Raw genomic sequence first — 24,891 nt, 5'->3', positions numbered from 1 at the left:
AAACCTATTTTCTGCACATTCCAGCACATAAAATAAAATATTTTTTGTGTTTACACTCAGTCTTTCAAATAGATGCAAGTAAAACACAGCAGAAAGTAAATAAAATCAAAGACTAGCGGTCCTGTTGCTCTATTTTCACCTCTAAAGCAGGAGTGGGGTAGGCGGAGGTTTACCCTGGTGCAGGTGAGCCGCAGCGTTCAGTGGAAGAATCCGCGAGTTTCTCTGTGAGTTTCCCATTACTGTCACGGGTTGCTCTGAGGATCCACTCGCAGGACTCCGGAGTGTGTTTTAACAGAGACGGTTTATTTACAAGATCTTCACCAAGTGTATTTACAGACAGTGCGAGGACAGTGCTATATACAAGATGTGAGAGGCAGGGTTCCAGGGCTCCAGGGAAAACAAGGGAATCACACACGCGCTCACGCCAACCTCTCTCCGCTAGTGACCAGTCACTCCTTACACACTCCACACGGGGGAACACGGGGACGGGTCCGGGGAATCTAGAACAGAGAGACACACGTTAACTTTCTGAGACGGAAGCGTGGGAAACTTGGGCTCGCCGTGTACTGACTAGAGTCTTCACAACAATCCAGCGTTGAACAGCTGATCTCCTCCTTCTAATATACCAGCTGGTCTGATGAGGCCCAGGTGTGCACGATCCGGGAAGGCGTGGACCGAGGGCGTGAACCCGCCATGAGTTCCGCCCCGGCAAAACAGGGGAGAGGGAGAGAGAGAGGAAAAAGAGAAGAGAAGGGGGGCTAGGAGTGGAGAGATGCTGATCAGCGCCTTGCCGATCCCGCAGGTCGTGACAATTACGTCGTTGCGCACTCGGTGCTTGTTTAGGGTTTTTTTTTCGCTGTAAAAAGTTTTCTTCCCACGCACAACGGACGCTAATGTTTTTGTCACTTTTTATAGAATCAAACTCAAAGTAAGGTCAGTACTTCCACGCTTTAAACGCTGCACGCTCATACTCTCTCCTCGATATATGATCCATTGTTGATCTGAACACAGCTGTTGTCACGAACGTCGCACTCGCTTACGTCACTGTCATGAGACATTCTCGCAAAAAAATCATGGTTTTAGTAACGCGGTAACGCAGCGTTCCTACGGGAAAGTAACAGTAATCTAATTACCGTTTTTGCAATAGTAATCCCTTACTTTACTCGTTACTTGTCATGAATGGATATTCGGTATAGACCTGTATGCCCAACACTTCTTTGGATTCTCCTTTTTACTTTCCAAAGGTCATTAGTTCTCTCTTCATAATTTGAAGTTAATGTCTAAACCATCTGAGTGCAGTGCTTTATGGTGGTGTTTAAATGGTCCTCATGCAGTACATGAAAACACACTGCTGTACCGATTTTTGTTCATAACACCACCTTCAGGCTTGGTACTTCCCCGGGGTGAAACGCCACATCTGGTGATACAGCCAGACAAACAAATGCCTTGTGACTTGGATGACGTCAGAAGAGTTTTGAACAACACACCCAAAGTTCTTAGCAATTTCACTGATCTGTTTTGTGATGTACAGATATTGTCTTCTAGCCTGTGGGCATGTCTGGAACGCGAATGTGTCTGTTGTGAACATTCTACTGCTGTGAAAATACTAAAGCACCTGGTTCAACTGCAGAAAACCTTATATTAAATCTCAAATAATCCCTGTACTGTTTTCTATCTCCACAAGAAAAAAGCTGTGGTGTATCTGCAGAGGACTGCTTATTTTACATAAACAATACAAATAGTACAGACAAATGATGTAATAAACACATAAAAGTGGAAACAAGACAGAAGCACATGAAGACCGGCTGACTCTTGACAATGCTATTGCCGGCTGAGACATCAAGGCTTCCAGCCGGCCTTTTTATTTCAATCCCATTTGGTTAAATGTTTATTTTACCAATACTTTTTACAGTATGCGTAATTTTTCTGCAACTTAAGATTTTCTTATCAAGAAGTATTTGCATTTGTTGTATAACCTGCATGTAATTTTTAATCTGATAGGTCTCATGGAGTGAATTTAAGACTGTCTGAGCTTAAGACCTTAAAAGCTTATGATGTCCCCTGGTGGAGACTGCTAATACTTCAACCACATTGGTTCTTGCCCTGTGTTTACCATTTTATGCAATCCCATTCATAAGTAAATCCACAATTTTGATGCTTACAACACAGCCCTGTATTTAACGCTTTGTAATGTTTGCCTCAAGGACAAGCTTGAGGATTAAATCTGTGGTTTCTGTGGCTTGTTTTTGGCAACTGATCAGAATCATCTAAGTTATACCTGCTCTTACTCTCTGCACTGCTTCTGCACTCAAACAAATTTAAATCAAATTCAGGTGTGATGTATTCTGTGTAACATGTCATATGATATTTTAAATCGTTAAACACCACTTTCTAGATGTTGACAATACATACCACACTTGTGAGAATCACAATCACTTGTGAGGGTTTTTTTTGCCACTTTTTCAGGCAACAAGTCATTAAATTGACCTTGAAGACCTTGTTGGATGTCAGCCATGTGATTTTAATTCATTGTTATCATGACCCACTCTACACTCCTAAGTTTTATCAGAAAACATTCAAAACCTTTCGAGTTATCGTGCTTACAGACAGAATGATCACACACACTCGTGCAAACGCTACCAAAAGGACGTAAGAATGATTTTCTACGAATTTATTTTCAAATCAATAACTCGTCTCGTCTCGTGGAACTTCGCTAATGTTGACGGTGATTTGGCGCCACCTGGTGGACATGACGTCACATTGCAGCCTGTGTCTGCTGTTATCCTCGATGGCGGTGAGTTCTGCTGCTGTTGACATGAGTGTATTTTTCTGTCTGCCTGTTTTAGGCATAGCATTTGAACTGTCGGGCAAGAAATTTATAAATTTGCCTTTAACTTACCCCGTATTTGCCATTTAAGCTTTGACTTTCAAAGAGTGTAACGATGCTTTAAGCTAACCATTAGTCACTCATCTCACACATTATATTTTTGTATATTTCATTATATTAATGTTTTATTTTTGTATTCCTTTTTAATTTCAGTTTACAGTCGGCTTCTTTTTCCTGACTTTACTTGTAAGTAACTAACTGTAATAATCTTACAGTACTACGGTGTTTTTATATTTTACATGTGACTGTTGCATTGTGGGTCCTCATTGGTTTGGCATTTCTGATTCTACTATGTTTGGTCCTTTTCACACCAGTGACAGTAAACATAACCCTTAAATTATAATACAGTGTCAGTGTAAGGCTTCTCTCTGATCTGAGATTGATAACAGCTTGCTATTACACTTCCTTGCAGTCATTATAATATTTAACAACTTACTTCCCCATTTAGTAGAATAGTTTTGATATTGATATATTAGGGGCCTTAACATCATATATATTTATTTATTCTAAAATATAATTTTTTTTGCTCATTGGCAGGATTGATATGTGCAGAATTAAAGCTATGTGGACTTGAATATGACAAAAATGCAACAGCTCCCAGTTGTAACTTTCAATGGTGTTATTGTTTCCACAATGCAGTGGAAATTGCAGAGCACTGACTCGGAGTGTTAAGTGACCGACCTCAGTGCTGTCGCCTTTCTTCAGATGCCTGTGTTATTTGTGTGCCAGGCTGTTGCATGTCTTCAGCGCTCAGACTTTGGTAGAGGCAGCGCTCGGCGTGTGAAGAATGGTGGGAAATGCAAGCCCCCCACTCCCCCTGCAGTGCACCTTTCTTTAGGATGCTTCTTTAGTACTCTCAACGTGTAGTCTTGACATCATGGGAAAAAGAGCTACTGAAACCACAGTGGGAACAAACAGCACATGCATCATATTTCTGTGATGCCTGGATCCACACAGTGGTATGATAAGCTAGGAAAGGAGTTCTGTTTAAAAGGTTAGAGTAGTATTTTGTGTTTTAATAAACCATTGTTTGGCACAATTGTTTATGTGCCAGTTTTGGAATCAGCGAGTTTTAGTCTACATTTTAGATAATAAAGGGGAAACTGTTATTATGTTGCCAGTGTCTGAAGCATAAAAACATACGAGAAATCGGACAGATTTGTTGCCAAGCATGTGGCGTTCTATTCACATATAGGAAAAAAAAGGTGTTGCTTATTTTTGTTTATTACAGTGTCATTTGAGCAATAGCGCTAATTTCAGATTCACAGAGTGCGTCGCATGATCGGAGGGTGACAGGTTTTAACCGGCGTGCCTCGAGCAGAAGATAAGTGAGGAGGGGAAAGAGCAAGTGCTTTATAGGGGGAGAGGGAGGGTAGGAGGGAGTGAGGACAAGCGGGTAGGAGGCTTGGAGAGGGAGAGAGAGAGCAAGAGAGAGAGCGGGTGGGCGCTGTGAAATCCGTTAACAGGGGAGCTCTGTGCATTTGTTAGACGTCTTGGCTGCTTGCCCAACTTGGCTCATTGTAATCAAGGCATGATCGTCGACTCCAGCCAGCCCTCTCTGCCGCCACGGCTGCCTTGCGCCTGGACCCAGCCCAGCTCCCAGCGCTGACATGGAAAGACCAGTGAGTGCCTTCTCTCTTCTTCCCCCTCGCTCTCCCTCTCTTTTTTTAGTATTAGGTTCCCCCTCGTTTCCTCTTCTGCTCTGTCGCAGTTTCAGCTGTGTCTCTGGCTCTTTCTCTCCCCTGCTGTCGCTCCCGTAGGTGGCAGGATCGCCGGGTAGGAGGTGGGGGGGAGCCTTGGCAGCTTTCTCCCTACAGGCCGCTTCCTCCCCCTTTTGCCCGTCTGTCCGGGCATGGATGCCATCCGCTGGCAGGGTCTGTGTGCCGTTTGATCGCGTGAGGGTGTTAGCTGTGCTGCTGCACTGTCACAGGTCTCCAGGAGCCAGAGGTTTGCCATTTCTGCAAAGATTCTCCCCACTTTTTGGTTCGTTGAAGCCGGCGTTCGCTTCACTCTCCGCCATTGGCCTCCCTGAGAATCGGAGTCGACAGCGAGTTTCTCTGTTGCGCCTATTCTTGGTGGTATGTCCTCATGGTCTGTTGTGTTTGGGTACCCTGACAACTAGAAGCAGTGAGGTAACCACTTTCCAGCCTGTTCACCCCTTTGAATGACTCCAAACTTTTTCCACAACCGCTGAGCTTTTTGCAGGTTCCCAGACGATTTCAGGATATGTAGTTGCCATCATTTTGCAAAAAGTCTGGCCGATTTGAGAGCTCAGTGTGAATTCAACTATTCAGCATCCCAGTGGCAGCCATTCCTTGCAGTGATGGAAAAAAAAACATGAATAGATTCCTTGCGGTCCTCACAGTGAGTCATCATTATGTGCTAGAAACCTTGACTTGTATGTCGTCAGTGAAGCAGCAGTGGAGGATGACTGACTCACTTTGGCACATCTACTTCCTGTGCATGTCAGGATGGTCTGACCCCTCAGAGTCACTTATGCAGAGAGTGGAGAACAGGACACTTCAAAATGAATTATGTTTTCCTCACAGATGCAAACAAGCAGAAGTGGCAAATTCTCTATTTGCCGGCGTTACTGTCACTTCTCCAGAGCTGTGAATAACAACAGATGATGCCAGCAGTGATTCAAAGAGGGAGACACGTAGCTGATTGATTTGACAGTGAATGTTGTTCATTCAGATTTAATCCCGTACTGCTGTTTGTGTTTGAATTCTTTCTAAGAAAAATGGTGTTGGCTTGCTATAAGAGAAGAAGTACCGAGAATTGAAATAGTCTTGAAATGACAAGTCTGCTCTATTTTTAAAAATAGCTTTGGCACATATTCTATTCTATTCTATTCTATTCTATTCTATTCTATTCTATTCTATATTTGTGTATCACATCAGCCACACTCAAACTTGTGCAGGACTTTATTGTGTCTTTTATTTTAAATTAAGCCACGGTTTACAAAATCAACACAATGTTGTGCTACATAAGAGTTTAAGCAAGCAATTGTAACAACAAACTCATATTCGTGACCTACATTTAGGTCATAAATAAATGGATTATTTGGATCATTTTCTCACAGACTTCTATATAATTTGCCTGATTTTGGAATCGTCCCCCCAGTGGCGATGAGAAAGATTGCACTTTGCTTTTATCAGATTCTGAGGCTATATCCTCGAATTACTGTTTGCTTTAAAGAAGGTAGCATAGCCTCTTTTAGCCGCTGGGCTCCAGAGGAGTGCTCCTGTTTCACCAGTTTTCTGAGCCACACTTTGGACCCGGGAGGGAGGGAGGGAGGGAGGGAACAGGAGGCTAAGCTGCTGCAGGTTAAAGGAAATTAGCTCTTTTTCATGCAGAAATCTGATGCTTCACTGTCCCTGCTCTGTGAACATCTGTGCACATTTAAGAGTCCTTTAACTTAATGCCTGCCCTTGCTTTTACAGTTGCAGTTGGTATAATATGATAAAGTGAGGTTCTCTCTGAAGGAAGCAGGCTCTATAAGAGCACATGGAGCACATTTTCAGTATGGAGCCTCTATTTGTGCCCTGCTGATTGCATTGGGGTATTTAAATTTGGTCTGCATATGCATTCAGCTCGTGTAACTGAGCTTCATGATGAATGCTCCATCTGTGGTGGGTGTGAGGATCTATCAGTGTTATTAGTGTGTTATTAGTGTGCACACTGCTGCACACTGATGTACACAGGTGCCTTTTTAATGATTGTCAGTCTAGCTGATCAGCTGATGGTTACTTCACCTGCAGCCTTGGTTTCTCCTCTGCTTGTAAGCAGGTTTTATATTGTTGCAGTTGCTTATTTAAATGTCATTGTAATTATGGTCAAACTCACAATATATACAGAAATACAAGAATAGAGCTGAGTGCTGAATGTAGGCATTTTGTTCTTTATTGATAAATGTGTCTAGAAAAATAAATATCAAATTCTTTACACTGCTAAAGCAGGTGTGTATGGTTTGGTTTGTAATCTTATTTGCTCATTGCTTAGTATAGATCAGTTGCTAACAAAAGGTTTTCATTTCTAGACTATTTTTTGTGGTGCAAATTAAATTTGTTAAATAATGAAAGTGTTTCACACACACAAAAAAACAGCTTGTTAGAAACATTGATGATTCTCCATGGCTCTGCAGTAAAGTGGTCCAAGTGCTAAAAGGCATGTAAGCAGTTAAAATAGAGTCAAGAGAGTTTATGGAGGTCTCAATGGAGTCCTTTGAAACTTGTACGACAGTATTTCAGTTAGAGGTCTGGACATTGCTACAACACCTTGGTTCTTTTACTTTTTTCAGCCATTCTGTGGTAGATTTGCTGCTGTCTTGTTGCATGAGCTTTATAGCTTTATCTATCAGACAGATGACCTCACATTTGACTCTAGAATTCCTTGGTATATAGAGGAGCTCGTGGACTTCAAGGTGTCCAGGTTTTATAGCTGAAAAACAGGCCGAAGTCATCAGCCCTCCACCACCGTACTTGACAGTTGCCATGAGGTCCTGGTGTGCTGGTACGTGCAGTTTTGTATTATGGTCAAACATCTCCACACTAATCTTGCCTGTCCAAAAGACACTGTTTCAGAGGTCTTGTGGTTTGTTCAGATGTAGCTTTGCAAAGCTACTGTCACAAACTTTAACTTTTAACATGTTAACTGAGGCCTGTGGTGTCCCAGATGAAGCTCTTGGGTTTTTCTTTTGTATTTTTTCTGAGTATTGTATAGTTTGATCTTGAGGTGATCCATACCAGCTAACGGCCAAAACCCCTCTGCCTCTATAGAGGTGGACACATTTGGTGATGTTCTTTTTAATCTGGTGCATTTGATTGGCAGCAGCTGGATTCTACTTGTAATTTGTGGGGAAGCAGTAAGTGTTCTTTTTCACACAGCTGTGTTTGGAAAATAAGAAACCTTTCACTGTCAAAATGACTGCAATTTGTCTCCTAGGTTCCCACACAAATGTTTAAAGAAGAAGTGATGCAACAAAGTGGTAACATTACTCCGGTCCTAAAAGAATTGTGAAACCTGTTGGATGCATGAACTTCAACATGAGACTGGGTTATTTCTGAGCTTGTGCCATATCCTGTTTGTTTTATTTCCAGTGAACAGTAGGGTTCAGATCATTTCATTCTGTTTTATTTAAACTTCACACGGCACCCCACCTGTGAGAAAACCAGGTTTAATGAAGCCATAGAAGCCTCAAAATAAGATCAATCCGATGAAATGTAAATGTTTTTATTTTTCTAATGAATACCTATAAATGTCTCATCCCAGACCTCCAGTGACATGATGCCTAAGAGGGATCATGAGAAGGACCTGGAGCTGGACAAGAAGATTGAGGCTCTCCGCAGGAAGAATGAAGCTCTCATGAAGAGGTACAAGGTGAGAAGAAGTCTTCACATATAGAAAAGCTTCTGAGGTCTCATGTGTGGAGCTTGCAACTCTTTCAGGTTTCCTAATTACTTTATTGTTTGTAGGAGGTGGAGGAGGACAGGAAAAGAGCAGAAGAGGAAGGAATGGCACTGCAGAGCCGGAAGGGCAAAGCCGACGATCTTACCATCACAATCAGCAAGTCCACTAGTGTGAGTGTCAGCAAAAATAATGATAATAATAGTTTTATCTTTAATTCAAAATCCCAACACGTCTCAGTTTTAGTGCCTGAATAAGAAATGCTGCTCTATTTAATGAAGGAAATCTATCCGCTTGACTCTTTGGGCTTAAATTATAAAAAATACATGAAATAAGTTAAACTACAGAAAACGTTCTGGTACATCATTCCTCAAGTGGAAAGTTTTATTAATGTGCAAAAAAAAAGAAAAAAAAACAGGAATTTCTGTTATTTAAATGTTTATTTATTACTTTGGTGTTGTATTAAAGACTGTGGGGGAGGTCTCCATCAGTAGGAAATGCTGTACAATTTATGAGAATACAATTAAAAGGAAAATATTTTCACATTTTTCACATTTTTCAAAGATGTCCAGTGGGCCGGTTTGGAGTCTCTGCTCCCCCGGCCTTATATTTGACACCCCTGGTTTTTAAAAAAAGCTACATTAACTAATATCCCACAGTGTTGTCTTTGCATTTGATAGAACCCATCTGTTTTCAAGAAGAAATGCTGTTAACTACATCAATATTTCATATATTTCATAGACTGTCCTTTTCTTTGATTGGAAGCAGGATAGTCGTGTGGTGGTGACAAAGCCATTCAGTGGCGGTTCACCAGCTGGGAAGGGACAGCAGGAAGCCGGACCTGACAGAGGGGGAGAGGCTCCTCCACAGACTGCTGGCCGAGGACACAGGAAGCAACTAACGGTCACCATGGCTGGCAAAAAGGTAAATTAACTACAAGGAAAAAGTGACGAGGACCCAGTACAGGAGAGCCAAAACCCCATGTAGCTTAAAGTCTAGTTATATTGTAACAAGGAAGAATGTCACAAAACGTTTTTATAAAGATCTGTAATTTAAGAATTACAAATATTGCTGGTAGTTTTTTTTTTTTCCATGAGCTCTTCTTGCATAGGCAAGAATGTGCATCCAAAAGAGTGTTGGCGCATTTAAAAGACTCTGGATCTCTACTCTGTAAACCATGGGATGGCTGTGTGGGAAAATCTCAATGGACTTATTGAACAATGAGGTGGAACCATTTCATAGCAGGATGAAATAGATCTCTTAGAACAACTTTCTAAAGTGTCCCTTAGAAGTCTTGGAGCCACACCGGGCCAGCAAATCAAAATATAACACAACAAAGCAACTGGATCTCCATCCATCCATCCATCCATACATACATACATACATACTAGGGGTGCAACGATACACAAAATTCACGGTTCGGTTCGATACTTTGGTGTCACAGTTCGATATTTTTTCGATACAAAAAAAATGTTCATGCCTTTTTAATTTGTCATTTATTAAAATTATAAATATATATTTTAACTCAAAAGTACAGTTTTTAAATTTAATGTTGCTGAAACAACAAAGTAATAAAAAAATAAATCTATCTGATGGAGAAATCCCTCATCTTTGGAAAAGAGAGTTTATTACAGAGAAATGGCTCTTTCCAAAATAAAAGCTATACTATACGCTTCTTCTGGGCTATATTCTCAGCAGCATATTAAACATATCAGGTCCCCATAAGGAGAATCCTGTGCTAACGGCTGTCTAAATGACTCGGGTAAAGTTTGTAGCATGCGTGCTTGTTGTTTTGTCTGCTTCCACTTGTCTTTGCACTAGGATGCTGTCGGAGTAAATGTGCAGTCATATTCGTTGTGTTCCCACTAGTGCTGTCAGCGTTAATCTGAAATGACGTTAACGCCACAACACGGCAAATCTCCGTTAACGAGCTACCGCGGATCGCCCCGTGCGTGGGGCTGGACGGCCAACACGTTAACGAGCTAACTGCGCTAACCACTAGCTCCCACCCATGTAATTGAGCATTGCGTGGCACATCCAACATACTGTTTTACTTTTGTCCATGACGTGCTTACCTTCAGGGTCATACGTCACATGAAAACCAAAATAGTTCCAAACGCCAGATCTGAATGAGGGTGGGGGAGGTTCAATTTGCCATGTTGCTACGAGAGCTTAACTTCTGTCTCGCTAGCTTGCCCTGCGCTCAGTGAATCTGCGTTCGACTACTCCTCCTAGGCTGCACTGTCAAGCGCAGATCCACTGAGCGCTCAACACAGACAGCAGAAGGAAAGTTGATAAAATAAATTAAAAATTTTGTATTGTTCGATACATATGCGTACCGAACCGAAAGCACTGTATCGAACAGTTCAATATCGATACGAGTATCGTTGCACCCCTAATACATACATATCTAATTCAGAGTTGGTTTCTCCTTAACCTAACTCAGTGAGAGGTCAACATGCTTTAACCATGTATCCTTAGTTCACATGCTAAATTGACACCAATCTGCAGCTTGTATTTACCATGTTTATTGTATTATTTAGTATAAAATAGAGATGGCACGATACCACTTTTTTATGTCCAATACCTATACCGATATCATAAATTTGGATATCTGCCGATACCGATATGAATCCGATATAGTGTTTTTTTAATCAATAAAACTGTTTTTTTAATATCTTGCTGCATTTTCTATAAGTTCATACTCAAGTTTAAATAAACAACAACACTAAAGCTATTCTGTTATACTGTGTGTAAAAAATACATTGCACCCAAAATATTTCATAGTTCAGCAATACTGATCAATCTAATAAACTTAAATCTACTCCATCCTCCCTATTCTGGTATTTTAAAGAGTAGTTAGCAGAAATATTAAGCAACCTAACTAATAGGGTTGCCAACTCCCAGCAAAAAAAAAAAATAGGGAACCACCCCCCACCCTCCACCTCATGATGCTTAATCGACATAATCAACTTTAATTTGATGCAGTGTGGAAAAAATGCACAGAAATAAATTATTTTTTAAGAAATATTAAATAGATTCAACATCTTTCTTCAACAGAATTGCAGACTGCACAGATGGTACTTTCCCAAAGGAAAAAGTACTACAGCTTACTAGGGTATATTAGACTTAACAGTTACTATATACAGTAATGGACTTCTATACATTTTACATCAGATTAAAACTTTGGGTGTAAGATTCAGATAATTATTTATTAAAAGCTAGATATTTTAAATGAGAATAAGAAAGAAAAGTATGTCTTTGTGCCCCCTTTTCCCTGTTCATGCCCTATCGGCCCCCCTGGCTAAACTTTGCTAGATCCGCCCCTGCACAGTTACCAGCGTCAGCTACGTAGAAAAAGATCCTGGTGTAGAAAGTAATATTAAATAAATTCTAACAACAGCTTATCAAGCTTAAACGTGCTTGTTCAGCCGCTGGTTTCCTCTTTCTGGTGCAAAGTGGGCCAAAAACAAACAAGAGACTCCTTAAATGAATGTTTCAAATTGAAGTGCAGAGCACATACTGACACTTATGTAATGCTAATAATATGAGTAACTGACTCTCCAGGGTAAGAGGGTGGTGAGTGAGAGGCCTGAGAAGAGGCCGGGCCCTGTGGACGTCAAGAGCCCCGCCGATGATGGACAGGCGAGGCGTGTGGAGTCAGCGGGGAGGGCGAAGCAGCCATCTCACATGACCAAGAGAGACTCAGCACCACAGGTTCACACCACACACCAAACACTCCTGCCTGCTTCCACTCTCACTCCCTCCCCCCTCCCTTTGTTTATTCTCACATGCTGCACCGACGTGTTTTACATAGATATGAGACATGTTGTCTGGCCCATCCCCTCCATCCCTGTGATGGAGCATAATGGTTTGTTGACAGGAGGTGGACCGGGGCTGTGACTGACTGGTGTGAGATTAGGAAAGGAGAGGGTGGCTAATAGAGCTGTGGGTTGAACAGATGCTCTGCATAACTAAGTTTTCAACCTTTTTGAGCTGTTTTTACACACACGCTGCAGCTCTGATCTTCTCTAGATGTCACTCGACAAAGGTACGTGTGAAAAATTCAATTGAGGCAACTTCCTCGAGTAAACCGCATGAAGAATTTCCTGTCATCTCCTGCTGTGTGTTTCGCGTGTGAAAGGGAAACTGAGGAATATACCTTGACCTGAATCTCCCAAAATCATCCACAGTTAACTTTTACAAGTTACTCCGGTTTGCTTGAGATGCCATATTTAATGCAGGCAGGGACTCGTGTGCCCCTGCCATCGTCTGTGAAATGCAAAACTGGCACTGACCTTGGCCCCCCCTCCCACCCCCCCGGGTATGCAGAAAGTCTGGAACAGCTGCTCTGCCTCAGTCTGAGGCCTGACGCAGACACACACACTCACAGACTGAAATAAATAAGCTGATGCACAGGCAGCTGATCCTCGCCACTGTAAACACAGACACAATCTGGTCATAGGGTGGGGGTGGGGGGGTGGGAGGGAGGGGACATGAAAGCAGGAGTTGCAGAAGTACAGGTTTAGTCTAAAATGTGCATCTCTGCTACCGATTGGCCGATACACTAAGTGCTGCTCACTGGGCCGTCTGGGTTAATGTGCACTGAATCTATGGGCTGAACACATTGTTCTTTTTGCCTTTATTTCTGGCCCACTAGGTCTGTGCCCCCCCCCATTTATCATGTGGACTGAATCAGCACTTGAACAGTAGCCAGGGCTCCAGTGCACCAGTCATCTGTGAATCCCAGAGACCTGGTTTACGTAACCTGTGTCATTTCACTAGGTTTATATGAGAGCAGCGGGGGAGAAAGCTGCTAAAAGGTGATACCGTAGGAGAACATACCATGGATCCATCTGGCAAGCTTTAAAAAAATATTTGCGTTGGTTCACGCTGAGGTGCACATTGCTACTGCACTGCCCTGCCTCTAAAATAATTATCTGATGGGTATGGGTGTGTGTGTGCGCGACAGAGCGAGAGACACCCTGGAAATAAATAATGACTCTTTGAGAGACAGGGGTGTGGCTGTGCAGCGGTGTCTCATGCAGCCTGGAGGAACCTCACGACCAGACTGCTCACGCTCACGAGAGAGAGTGACAGGGGTAAGGAAATGCAGTCGGACGGAGAGGAACAGAGGGGAGGGTGAGAGAGAGAGAGACACTTGGCAACCGTGCCATCTGTTTCAATCTCCCCTCATTTCTTTTTCCTGAAACTTTAAGTGGTCCACACTCCTCTGGCACGATTGTTTCCCTATTCCCACCATCCTGAAAGGGCCGATTTGATCTAATTAACATTCAACTGCCTTCTCACTCTGAAAAGGCTCATTATGCTACCGAAGAGACAGACCCGGCAAGGTGCCAAGAAAAAGGGAGAGGAAGATGGAGTAGTGGGATGAGAGAGAAAAGAGGTACCCGGGGGTCTTTGTGTATGTGTGAGCTATACTCTCTCTGGATGTGGGCGTGTGAATGATCGTGTGGGCGTCCCAGCCCGTAGGTGTGTTACCAGCCCACTCGCTCTCCCCGGTGCCTATTGTCCCCCATCCTCCCTCAGCTGTTAGAGTGTTGCTGTTAATAGCAACATGACTCATCCTCTGTGTTCACCAGAGCGCATCACTGAAATCAGAACTACACCAGAATAGAAATTAGCACAATTCTGTACCTCTAATAAGCTGTGTTTGATTTGCAAACCGCCAGGTGGTTTCCAAGGTCAGCTACCTGGTAACTGCAGTCTGCCCTCCACCACTTTCCTTTTTGCTAAAGCATATAGTTAGGGCTGGACCAGGTGACCCTGAATCCTCCCTTAGTTATGCTGCAATAGACGTAGGCTGCCGGGGATTCCCATGATGCATTGAGTTTTTCCTTTCCAGTCACCTTTCTCACTCACTATGTGTTAATAGACCTCTCTGCATTGAATCATATCTGTTATTAACCTCTGTCTCTCTTCCACAGCATGTCTTTTATCCTGTCTTCCTTCTCTCACCCCAACCGGTCGCAGCAGATGGCCCCGCCCCTCCCTGAGCCTGGTTCTGCCGGAGGTTTCTTCCTGTTAAAAGGGAGTTTTTCCTTCCCACTGTCGCCAAAGTGCTGCTCATAGGGGGTCATATGATTGTTGGGTTTCTCTCTGTATCTATGAAGCGCCTTGAGGCGACTTTTGTTGTGATTTGGCGCTATATAAATAAAATTGAATTGAATTGAATTGAATTGCCCCCTGCAGAGTGGACAGAAATTACATTATAATTGAAGCTGTTGTGCAGAGTTGTGCCATTACACTTTAAGACCACTGGGTGGCAGTCTAGACCTCTCAGTCCTTCCTAATGGATGAGTCAGTGGCCTGATTGTGACAGCAGCAAAGCGATTCTTTACAACCGTGTTTAATTAGCGAGCAACAAGTTGCTGTGTCACACTTATAACTGCTAAGCTCATCTTTTAATTTCTCCTCTCTGACAGGATGAGGTCAAACAGGGGCAGAAGCACACTGAGGAGCATCACGGGGTGTCAGAGCAATGCCAGGTAAATTAAAAAAAACCCCTCATACACAGATGTAAACATTTAGATGCTGTGTGTCTAACCTCTCTCAGCTCAAAGGACTGCAGTTTCAGCTCATCGTGACCACGTAATTTGCTGATGATCAGTCTGTGAAAACAAGGTTTTCACCAACACTACGTTAGCATACAAAGCACAGAGAATAGCAAATGCAAATATGCGCTCTGTCCACATCACAAACACACACAGACAGCACAACACGTTGCCATCCACGTGCCCCTTTTCCTAGCGCTTCTTCCCATCTGCCTCCCGCTGGCTTGCATGTCAGCCTCGCTGGAGTAGCTCAGAGCTGTCTCACAGATCTGGCGTGCGATAAGTAGACTGACTGGGGAGGCAGGAAGGATTGGCTTCAAAGGCACGGCGGATTCTCCACATGACAAGTGATGCTGTTCATGCCTCTGGCTGCTGCAGTCCTGGCCTACACAGATTTCAAGGAAATACCATGTAGATTTTTTTTCCTCATCATGTTGTAAAGTGTGTTACACTTTTGTGTAACAAATATACCATATGGACCTAAATCAGTGCAGCTTTTGGAAGCTCAACCGTCACTGAGTAAGATTATGATCTCAGCAACTGGCCAGGTTCACTTTGTAATATCCAACATGCCTTCTTTGGCTCCTGGCAACATCCCATTGAGTCCCCACAGAGGCAAAAAATTAAAAAAAAATTTAATTAGCAGCTGGGGCGGCAGCAGATCATGGCCTGTTGGAACATGTGAAAACCGTCTTCCCGTGTGACCCCTGATGTCCTCTGAGGGCCAGCGCAGAGCAAGGAGAGACGAGGTGGAAAACAGGATGAGGACAGATGCCATGTTCTCCAATAAGTGTAGGCAGGAGGGCAACATGTTTACTTCGATTTGATTGGCCCTCACCTGAGGGGAAAACATGACCTGTTGTAGCTTCTTACCAGCACTGTGTTGCATCTCTTTTTCTCTCACTGTTTTAGCTGCTGCTTTGAGCTTCAATACAGATTTTTATGGTCATTCCTGGTACTCAGAAATCCAACAAATGTATTTTTTTTCTAGACATCAGCACGCTCTCTCAGAAACTGCTGGTCTTTTTCGTGACATCTCTAGTCTTGGTTTGCTTGAAGGCTTTATAACACAAGCAGCTTCTGCCCTTTCTGATGTGTTAATGAGCCTGTATCAGATCTCCTTTTACTATTAGCCAGCAATCCTCTCTGCTCTCATCACAGTAATCAATAAATAGGTTAAAAGGGGAATGGAGGAAGAGCTTCTAATTGTATTTGCTATAAACTGTACTTTTCCTGGAACACTGATCGGTATTTACCCAGGGAGGCAGTGGTTAGCACTTAAAGTTATGCAAAATACATCAACGTAGCAGAAATACACACATTTGTGGTTCCCACAGATCTGTATATGTATCCATTATTATAACTTTATACACTGAAATGCTGTCTTTTGCATGCACATAGGATATCGAGAACCTGCAGGCCATCACAGACCTCAACGTCCCCACATCGAGAGAGGAGCAGGAGGAATATTTAAGGTGGAAGAAGGAGCGCGAGCAGATTGACAGGGAGAGGGTGGCACGCCATAAAAATGCCAAGGGCCAGTGGAGACGAGCGTGGGACATGGATAAAACTGACAATATGTAAGACTTTTTAAAGAGTTAAAGGTTTACATTCATATTCCCATTGGCTGTAGTTGTTAAAGCTGAAGGACTAAAAAAGAAATAAAATAATAACATTTTAAACCAAAATATGGCAAAATATGAAGTTCAGAGATCAGTGAAATACTGTGGAGCTGATTTTCAGACGCATCCTTGTTCTAGCACACCTGAATTAAATGAATGGCTTGTTACCAGGCCTTTGCTAAACTTGATTGCTGAAGAAGTAATTCCACCATTTGATTCAGCTGTGCTGGAGTAGGGATGCATCTAAAAGCTGCAGGACAGTGGCTCTTGAGGGCTGGAGTTGGAGACCCCTGATTTACAGGATGAGTAGCTGCATTTTGAACCATCTGTGACTGAAAAAGACTAGAATTGGGTAATCCTATAAATGGGGAGTTACAATAATCCAACTGGGAGGTGATTGAGGCGTGGATAACTGTTTCTATATCTGTAATTCTGTGATGGTTTAAAGCTGCTGTTTGTTAGAGGTTGAACTATCCAGGATTTTTAGTTATAGTTTAGCTATAGCGCTTGATAAGCCAAATAAAGTTTTGCTGTCATTTAGTTGAAAATGTTGCCAGGACTCCAGGATTTTAGATTGTCCAAACAATTCAACTTAATTGAATTTTATTTATATAGCACCAAATCACAACAACAAAGAGAACCCCAACAGTCAGACCACCCACTACGAGCAAATACTTGGCAACAGTGGGAAGAAAAAACTTCCTTTTAACAGGAAGAAACATTATGCTTCGTAAAGAGAGTCTGGGGGTAACATGTATAATGAAGTAAGCAGTATAAATTCCTTTAAAGAACAAAAAAGTCCATGTTGGGTTTGGAGGTCGAACAGTGGACTGTCACTTTTAAGAGAAGGCTTTTTCAGTACTAAGATATTTTCAGTATGCAGCACCATGCAGGCTAAAAATGGTCTTATTAGCACTAAGGCCATTTTTTTTTTTTTTTTAAGTTATTAGTTTTGTAGGTTTCCCCTTTTCACTTTTAAATTCTTCCTTCACTGAAAGGCTCACTTCACTTAGGCAGAAGAAGAGGAGAAAATAACCCCGGAGAACATTGTGCCTCTTTGTAGTTAAATTATTCAGTGAAGAATCCATTAGATGAGGTTTCTGGATGTTGTGCATGTTCTAACACATGATCGCAAGGCTGATTGTCACCAAGTCACAGGACGATGTTACACAGCTAAAACATTACCAAACAGTTACTTATGTATGCCTAATATAACTTTTTTCATGTGAAGGAGTTCATGAGCTTCATTTCATACAGCGTTACAGGCTGCTGCCCGCATTGGTGGGGGAAATCACACGATAGCACCCCAAACTGACCGCGGGAAAGAAATACAACTCGTTTATTGTGAACTGTTTGTTAGATTTCAAACAAACTGAGCTGTGGCTGTACAAAGACTGACCAAGTTGCAGAGTAAATTAATGTGCTGTTTAGGGAAGTATCCAAATGTAAAGGCACAAGGAAAGAGCAGCTATTTTTAGCTGGGGGGTAAGGGATGGAAATGCCTTGCCTTATTTGGCGAAGCATTAACAAGGCTCCCGAGAAAGAACAGAAGAGGAAATGTGTTTTTGATTCGACAATTTACGCGGTTTCAGAGGATGTCGAATGTAGGAATGGAATCTCTGCACAATCTTAAACTCTAGGCCCACAATGATGTTAGGTGATATACTGAAATGGCCGTTTATGTTGTGCAGATGAGATGTTATAGTGCCTGACGGGGAAAAAAGATGAAAGACTTTGGAACATGATAGAGATATTAGTCACACTGGGTTTTGTTACTGTCTAAAACTAAACCTCTGCTTCTAGGTTTTCAGACAAATCCCTCTCTGGCAGAGACTGGGGGCCTTCCAGTAGAGGTAAGACAAAAGACACAGACCTTACTGAGAACGTAAGGAGTAAGACGCTTCATAACAAATCATAAAAAAGACATATCACATTGCTGCAGGAGGAAGAAATGCTAGAAGAGGACCCAGGGCAGGCAGCGATTCAAAAGGTATTCTCCACATAATTTAGTGAACAGTTAAATCCCATAAAATACTCCTATAGTGTTTAGACTTTTAAACTTTTGGTATTTTTCTGACCTAGCTCATGACAAGCGAGGCAAAGACAAGGGAGCTAAAAACGTGCAAGTGATGAGCAGTAAAGCAAAAGGCAAAGATCGCCTGACTGGGCGGGCCAGAAGGTCAGTAACAGCTAAACACAACGGGCTGCTGGCAAAGGTGATTCAACCATCAGAGCGTTTTTCAACATAGCTTCAATTAGCGGTTACGAGAAACATCAGCATGACTAATGCAGCACGTAAAACGGATGTGGAAAGACATGTTGTTTTTCTGCACTGTGCCCTAATGTACAAATTTCCCTGGATGTCATGAGACTTAATTTAGAAGTGGTGGCAGCTGACTAAATAACCCAGAAGGTCTCATTCTGTCCCCACCCTCCACAGTTTCCCCTCTGCTGTGAAACACCACTTGGTGGTGAGGATGCAGCCTGTTGACATCACATTTTGGGGTTGTCTCAGATTGCTTAGAACCCCATCAAGTACTAAACAAGTACCTGGTACTAAGTACTACACCTAATGAGAAAACCCTAAAATCCAAGCTGAGCCGATCTGAGTAGGTGCTGGTGGAAAAGGCCATGGGTGCGCTGTAATGCAATCATAATGTCCAAAAAATCCACAGCCACAGAGCTGAAAGTGAGGCACTGTGTGGACTTGGAGTGAGAAAGATTATTTTATGTCTCTGTAAAAGTAGGTAAGTATTTGGGAGGGGGGGGGGCTCTGTAAAACAGCACTCGGGTGTGAGATTCCTGTTATCAGGCTGTGCTGCTGTTACAGTTGGCAACAGATTTGAGTGTGGGCAAAGGCAGCCCACAGGCCACCAAAGCCATTTTCACACATGCACTGCAGCTCTCGATGTTTCTGGATATTATCCAAATGGAGGTGCGTGTCAGAACTTTAATGTCTGCTGTAGCTGAATTAAACATGAAACAGTGTTAAACAGTCTTTAGCTCACCAGTTCCTTAGTACAAAGTTGGTGCGATTTCCTATCGCTGATGTGAGGAAAAAAGGGAAAATTTAATAATCTGCTAAATTCACAGCTAGCAAGTGGTCATCTCGTGCTCTGCTGCATGCTCTACCCAGACAGCACCCTTACCTAAAACACACAATATCCAGTACTGAGTCTACATGTGACAAAGGGCAACTGAGGACAGTGTCCCAGCCCGAGTCTCTTGACACTGTCTGGAGTTCATGCGTGAAAAGCCATTACAATCACAACAACTGAGACCGGTGTGTGTCTGTGCCTCGGAAGGCTGAGCCCCAACCTCAAATCACAGCTCTTGCTTTCCACATGTCCTTGGACAATCACCTGATGTGACTCCCAGTGGTCATCACCTTTCATGGTGTAGTCATTGGTTTTTGAGCATGTATGTGACTGAGAAGCAAATGCTGTTATAACACTGAAATGGCCTGCAGCAGTCTCGTCTGACCCATCAGGTCATACACGTGGAATCTCTGAGGGCGACCTGTAAATGGGGCTTATTGCTGCACATCCCACAGATGCTCAGTCAGACCATTTGAAGGCTAACTGAGAGCTTTGTGCTCTTTTAATGTCAAAGAAAAAAACTAGTCCTGAACTGTTTTTGCTTTGTGGTGTGACATGTCCTGCTAAGGGTGAGATGCTGTGGTGCCATTGTAGAAAGCTTGTGGGGGTGTGCTTCTTCTGCGGTAATGTTTAAGTGGGCGGTATGTGTCAAAGTACCACACGAGTGCCAGGACCCAAACTTTGCCAGCTGAACGTTGCATTGTAATAAAAATGATCTGTGTTATTTACTCTTGTTGCTGATTGTTATATACAATATTACAGCATGCTATAACTTGCAAAGAAAAAGAGATTCACAACACACTGCTTTTTTGTTTCTGAATACCCTTTTTTCAGATGGCAGGCAAATGATGATGGAGAGAACCTGCAGGTGAGAGGTGAAACCTCTTTTGACCCTGCTATAAAGTGAATAATAAAAGACATCCATTTAGCAAGAAACACTCCTGTTTGTCGCTTTGATCTCATCTTTTAGATGCCTGAGACGACGCTGGAGGAATTCCTTGAGGAACTTGATGCCCTCACAGACGCTAATGCAGACGAGCTGAAAGATCAGGACGCAAAAACAAAGCAGTCACCGAGCCCGGATTCACTGAGCACGCCCGAAGAAGCGAGTGAATCAGCAGCCTCGGTGTCGGCTGCTATCCTTAGAGAGGACATCCCGACTCAGGAGAAGGCAGAGGCTTCGTCCTCTCGGGGTTTGGAGAAGAAAGTGCGCTTCTCTGAGGAACTCATCCAGGGGTCTCATGCAAGGCAAACCACGGGGTCTCAAGAGTCAGAATCCAGAGGTCCCAGCTCTTTGAAAGCTTCCTCACCTAAAAAGAACAAGCATGAAATGCAGAGGCCACGTCAGCCTCTTGAAAGTGCCAAGCAGGATGATGGGAGTCTTCAGGATAAAGGAGGTGGGCCAGCTGCACCTTCTTTTGCACAGCAGCAGGGATCTGAAACTGATTGCACTAAAAAGGACAGCAGCCCACCCACAGCTCCCAGCTCCCCCCCTGCTGAAAAAGCCTGCACCCCTCTACATGAGATCCAGCCTGTGGAACTTCCCAAGTGCAACATCAGCAACACAAACACGGGTACGCCTGAACTTCAGCGAGCCTGATTTTTTAAATTTATTTATTTATTTTTCTCCTGGCTGCGTGTGTGGATGTTCCAAGTAAACTAACCGTGCTTTTGTTTTCACAGAAGAGCTGATAGACTCTGGTCTGTCTGTTCTGAGCCTGGAGTCTGGAGAAACACACCCAACACACTCCACCAGCAGTGACAAGGTCAGTGTGAGAATCAATAGATGTGCAAATGGAGGGAAGTGCAAATGGATGGGGATTTAAAAGGATGAGGAGAGCAATATATCTGCACTGCAGCTGTGTATTATCCAATTTTAATTCAGCCTCTCTGAGTCTTGCTGGAATGCAGGAGAAATGGTCTCATGAGAATGGTTTTTCATTTCATCTTCCACCTGAACAGATAATGTATGATCGTTCATACTGAGGGGGGAATGAGAAAATACACTAAATGTAAAATACAGAAAGTTACAGTTGGTAATTTTTATCCTTTTCTCTCTCTCTCTTTTTTGTTTGTTTTTGCAGGCACGCGAACATGGGAAAATTGTTTAACTGACGTTTTCTGGATATAAACACTGAAACCAAAACACAGCATTTGGATGCATTATTTTTGCTTCAAAGTAGCTCGTTTGCAACACTGTTTATAGCTTACAGGCAAAACTGTGGTTTAATTTTGCTGTGGGAGCTGAATTTTTGTCTCAAATGTGACACATGAATGGTGAGACACCTTTTTCCCGCTCGATTATTATTAGTATTTTTTTATTTTTTTTAACATCTGAGCACTTTATGTGTACAAAAACATGTGTACTGACATCTCTTTCTGTATGGAAGTACGCTGCTTGAGTGCAATATCACTGAATGTTTACACATTTGTATGAAAATGTTGAGGTACATATCAGGAGGCTAGCTAATCGGTTAAATTTAGATAGCCCTTGACATTAAACCAAGCCACAGTCTAATTACTTAGTGCCTGATTCTGCCTTAGAGGTATATTTTTTAATTTATTTAGCTTATTTAGCAGGGACGATGCACAATAAATATATTGTACCGGATATAGCTAAAAGCTACTTTTCAGCTGTAGTCCCTGAGTAACTTTTCAGTAACTGAATAAAGATTGTAATATATGACGATACATAGTTGCAGACCTCCAGTAGAGTTTTTATTTCTACATTTAAAGGTAGTAGACAAATAGATATTATTTATTAACTGCTTCCAGCATCCATAAATAGCCTTTAAGAAGTATGAAATCGGTATATGGTTAAAACGCACATTTGAACCCTAATGTCTTTGGCCAGTGACCAAGACAGTCCAAAGTTTACAAAATGTTACTACTGACATGCTGTAAATGTTTCTGCTATTAAGAGCATTGAAAGGAGCACGCCACTGATTTTTGATATCAAGACAGGAGCCTGATGATGTCATACTCTGGTTAAGATTATCTGAATTTGGGGATGACAGCTTTGCAGTCATGAAACCTCACAACTCTGCCCATAAGTGGCAGAAATCTACTTGATTTAAATTTGGCCTTTTTACTTATCAAGGTCGTCTCCTTGTGCAGCTCTGAGCCACATCCACTGTGCCTGCTGTTTTTACATTGCTTTGTGGTCCGACTACTTTTCACCGGGGAAAATAGAGGAAGTAGACATTTCTGTGTCACAGTGTGGGGGGGGGGATCAGCACTGGGGAACTGGATCCCAGAGAGCAAAGGGCAGCCTGAAAAAGAAAAATTTACCCTGTCAGAGCCTTAAGACAGGACATCCAGAACATGCTCGTTTCTTCTTTCTTTCACAGTCATGAGCGTTGTGCACCATGAATATGTCCCCCACACTCAGACGATCAGCACAGAGTTCTACTGTAACATCCCAAGGCGTCAGAAGTAAAACATTCAGTCCAAACCACTGGAACTTGGATCAGATGGCGCCCTGAAAATGCCGTTCTTTTTCTAAAAGCCTTAACTCAATTAAAAAAGAAAAATGGAAAAAAAAAAGCAGCCACGCTGGAGTAGCTTGCAGCGCTGCCCAAGGAGGCCATCTAGAAGAGCCAATTTCCCCGTTCTGTTTAATGCAGAACTAGGTTTAGAAAGAAATAAATGTGATCCAGTTGTAAGATGACATAACTCACTAGTGTACTCCTTTATTGTTAAAATAAAAAGCCAGCTGACAGCAAAGCATAACACATTTGAAAACATTTGGATGTTTAAATGTTGATTTATAACACTGCAGAGTAGAAACTTATTGTTGTGTTCCCTAAAGCACAGTTTTACAGCTGAATCCCGATGATCCGGTCTTCCTCACTCTTCTTATGTTATGCTTTGGTTTCCAGGCACTTAATTTAGGATTGTAATGTACTATGTTAGCTGATTCTAAACAAACAGTGTACAAATTCTGGTCTTTGGGCCCCTGTGAGTGGGGGGGAAAAAATATAATTCAAGCATTTTTTGAGTTGGGTGAATTGAGAATGCTGGGATTCAGCTGAAATTCCCTTTTGTATTATTTGTTCTGCATTATGTTTGTGAAATAGAGCCTAATATCTTTTGAAATGCTTCCCTTGATTAATATCTTAGCCAGTTGTTGTGCCTTGCATATTGGCTTCTTCAGCTATTGAAGGTGTACTTTAATTTATGGTTTGTATATTAACTGCCTCATTTATTTTATTTATTTGCTTCGGACAGGAGAATGTTACCAAGTAAATCTCAAGCTGTTTCTCTGTGAGTCGTATTTTTTTTTTCTCCTTTTTAAAATTTATTGCCAGCCTTTGATGCTATTTTGGTAAGAAGCGACAGTTATATTAAGACGCCTTAAAGGAGCTCTGTCCTCAAAGAAGTTTTTGGCTTTCGTCAATGCCACCGTGTAGTAAACAGTTATGTAACTGTAAGTGGAAAACACAGCGGACATGCTCTGAGCTGCGGTCTTGTCTGTGTCTACGGAGGTTACATAAAATCAAAAAAGCAAGAAGCGAGCCACAATGTTTGAAGCCAGTCCATCCATTAAGAAAGAAGGGGCCTTATTCTGTATTATGTGGATAGCAATCTATCAGTAGAAGGAAACATCTGTGTGAAAAACAGGTCACTGATTCCCTTTGAAGTATTTTTTAAATCTCCCTGTGAGATTTCATGTAGTGGAAGAAAATCAATCATAGAGCATTTTATATGTAAGTGTTTAGTCCTTGTTCATTCAGTTTAACATCTGCACTGTCACCTTCCTTAAATGTCAAGTTTCTGAGGTGAGATGAGTTGGTTCGCGGGGAGTGTGCAAGTACCCCCCACGTGTGTTCACGCACTGTTGTAATTAGATGTGCCTGTGTATGCGTGTGTGCTGCATTTCGAGGTGTGATCCCAGCCTTTTTTGCTGCTCAGAGTACTCGCTCTAAATTGAGTCCATGTGCAACATGTCTTCATTTGCTGAACCGCTCGGAACGAAGCATACGCCACATGAATAAAGATTTTCTGTGTTTCAAAGGCTCTGGCTGGCATCGTTTTGTCACCCTGTTCACTTCACTTTACTCGTGCACCTGAGCCAACGCACAGTAGTCGATGAATTTGTTGCGTGCAGGTTTTTCTTTTGTTTCGTCACTCTTAATAAGTTATCGGAGGACCAGTGCGATAAAGACAGCACGCTGCAGCACCAACCGTCCATACAGTTTGACTTCTTGCCTACAGACTCTGCTTTCATGTTTAATTTGATTAACTTCACATGAGTTCTCTGAAGAGTTGTTGCATTAGACACAGCTTTCTCTCAGCCC

At 42.4% G+C, this 24,891-nt stretch overlaps 1 protein-coding gene across 2 annotated transcripts; it reads left to right on the top strand.

Moving 5' to 3' along the window:
* Positions 1-4,238: 4,238 nt before the first annotated feature.
* ccdc9b (coiled-coil domain containing 9B) lies at positions 4,239-24,607 on the top strand. 2 transcript variants are annotated; one of them, XM_084914338.1, is made up of 15 exons: positions 4,239-4,509; positions 4,648-4,965; positions 8,162-8,269; positions 8,365-8,469; positions 9,065-9,220; positions 11,864-12,013; positions 14,743-14,805; positions 16,273-16,451; positions 18,297-18,346; positions 18,436-18,483; positions 18,576-18,672; positions 20,426-20,459; positions 20,562-21,165; positions 21,275-21,357; positions 21,676-24,607. In XM_084914338.1, the coding sequence occupies exons 1-15, from the start codon at positions 4,498-4,500 to the stop codon at positions 21,700-21,702; spliced, it is 2,034 nt and encodes a 677-aa protein (XP_084770464.1). In that variant the 5' UTR covers positions 4,239-4,497; the 3' UTR covers positions 21,703-24,607. The 2 variants fall into 2 exon arrangements, with proteins under 2 accessions (XP_084770464.1, XP_084770465.1); XM_084914339.1 differs by lacking the exon at positions 4,648-4,965 and having other exon boundaries at positions 4,246-4,509.
* Positions 24,608-24,891: the final 284 nt, after the last annotated feature.

This window comes from Perissodus microlepis, chromosome 19 (genome assembly GCF_051167445.1).
Source record: "Perissodus microlepis isolate ML-2025 ecotype Zambia chromosome 19, ASM5116744v1, whole genome shotgun sequence".
Classification (NCBI taxonomy): Eukaryota; Metazoa; Chordata; class Actinopteri; order Cichliformes; family Cichlidae; genus Perissodus; species Perissodus microlepis.
Note: the sequence above shows the minus strand (reverse complement) of the source record. Positions and strands in the feature narration are given on the sequence as shown.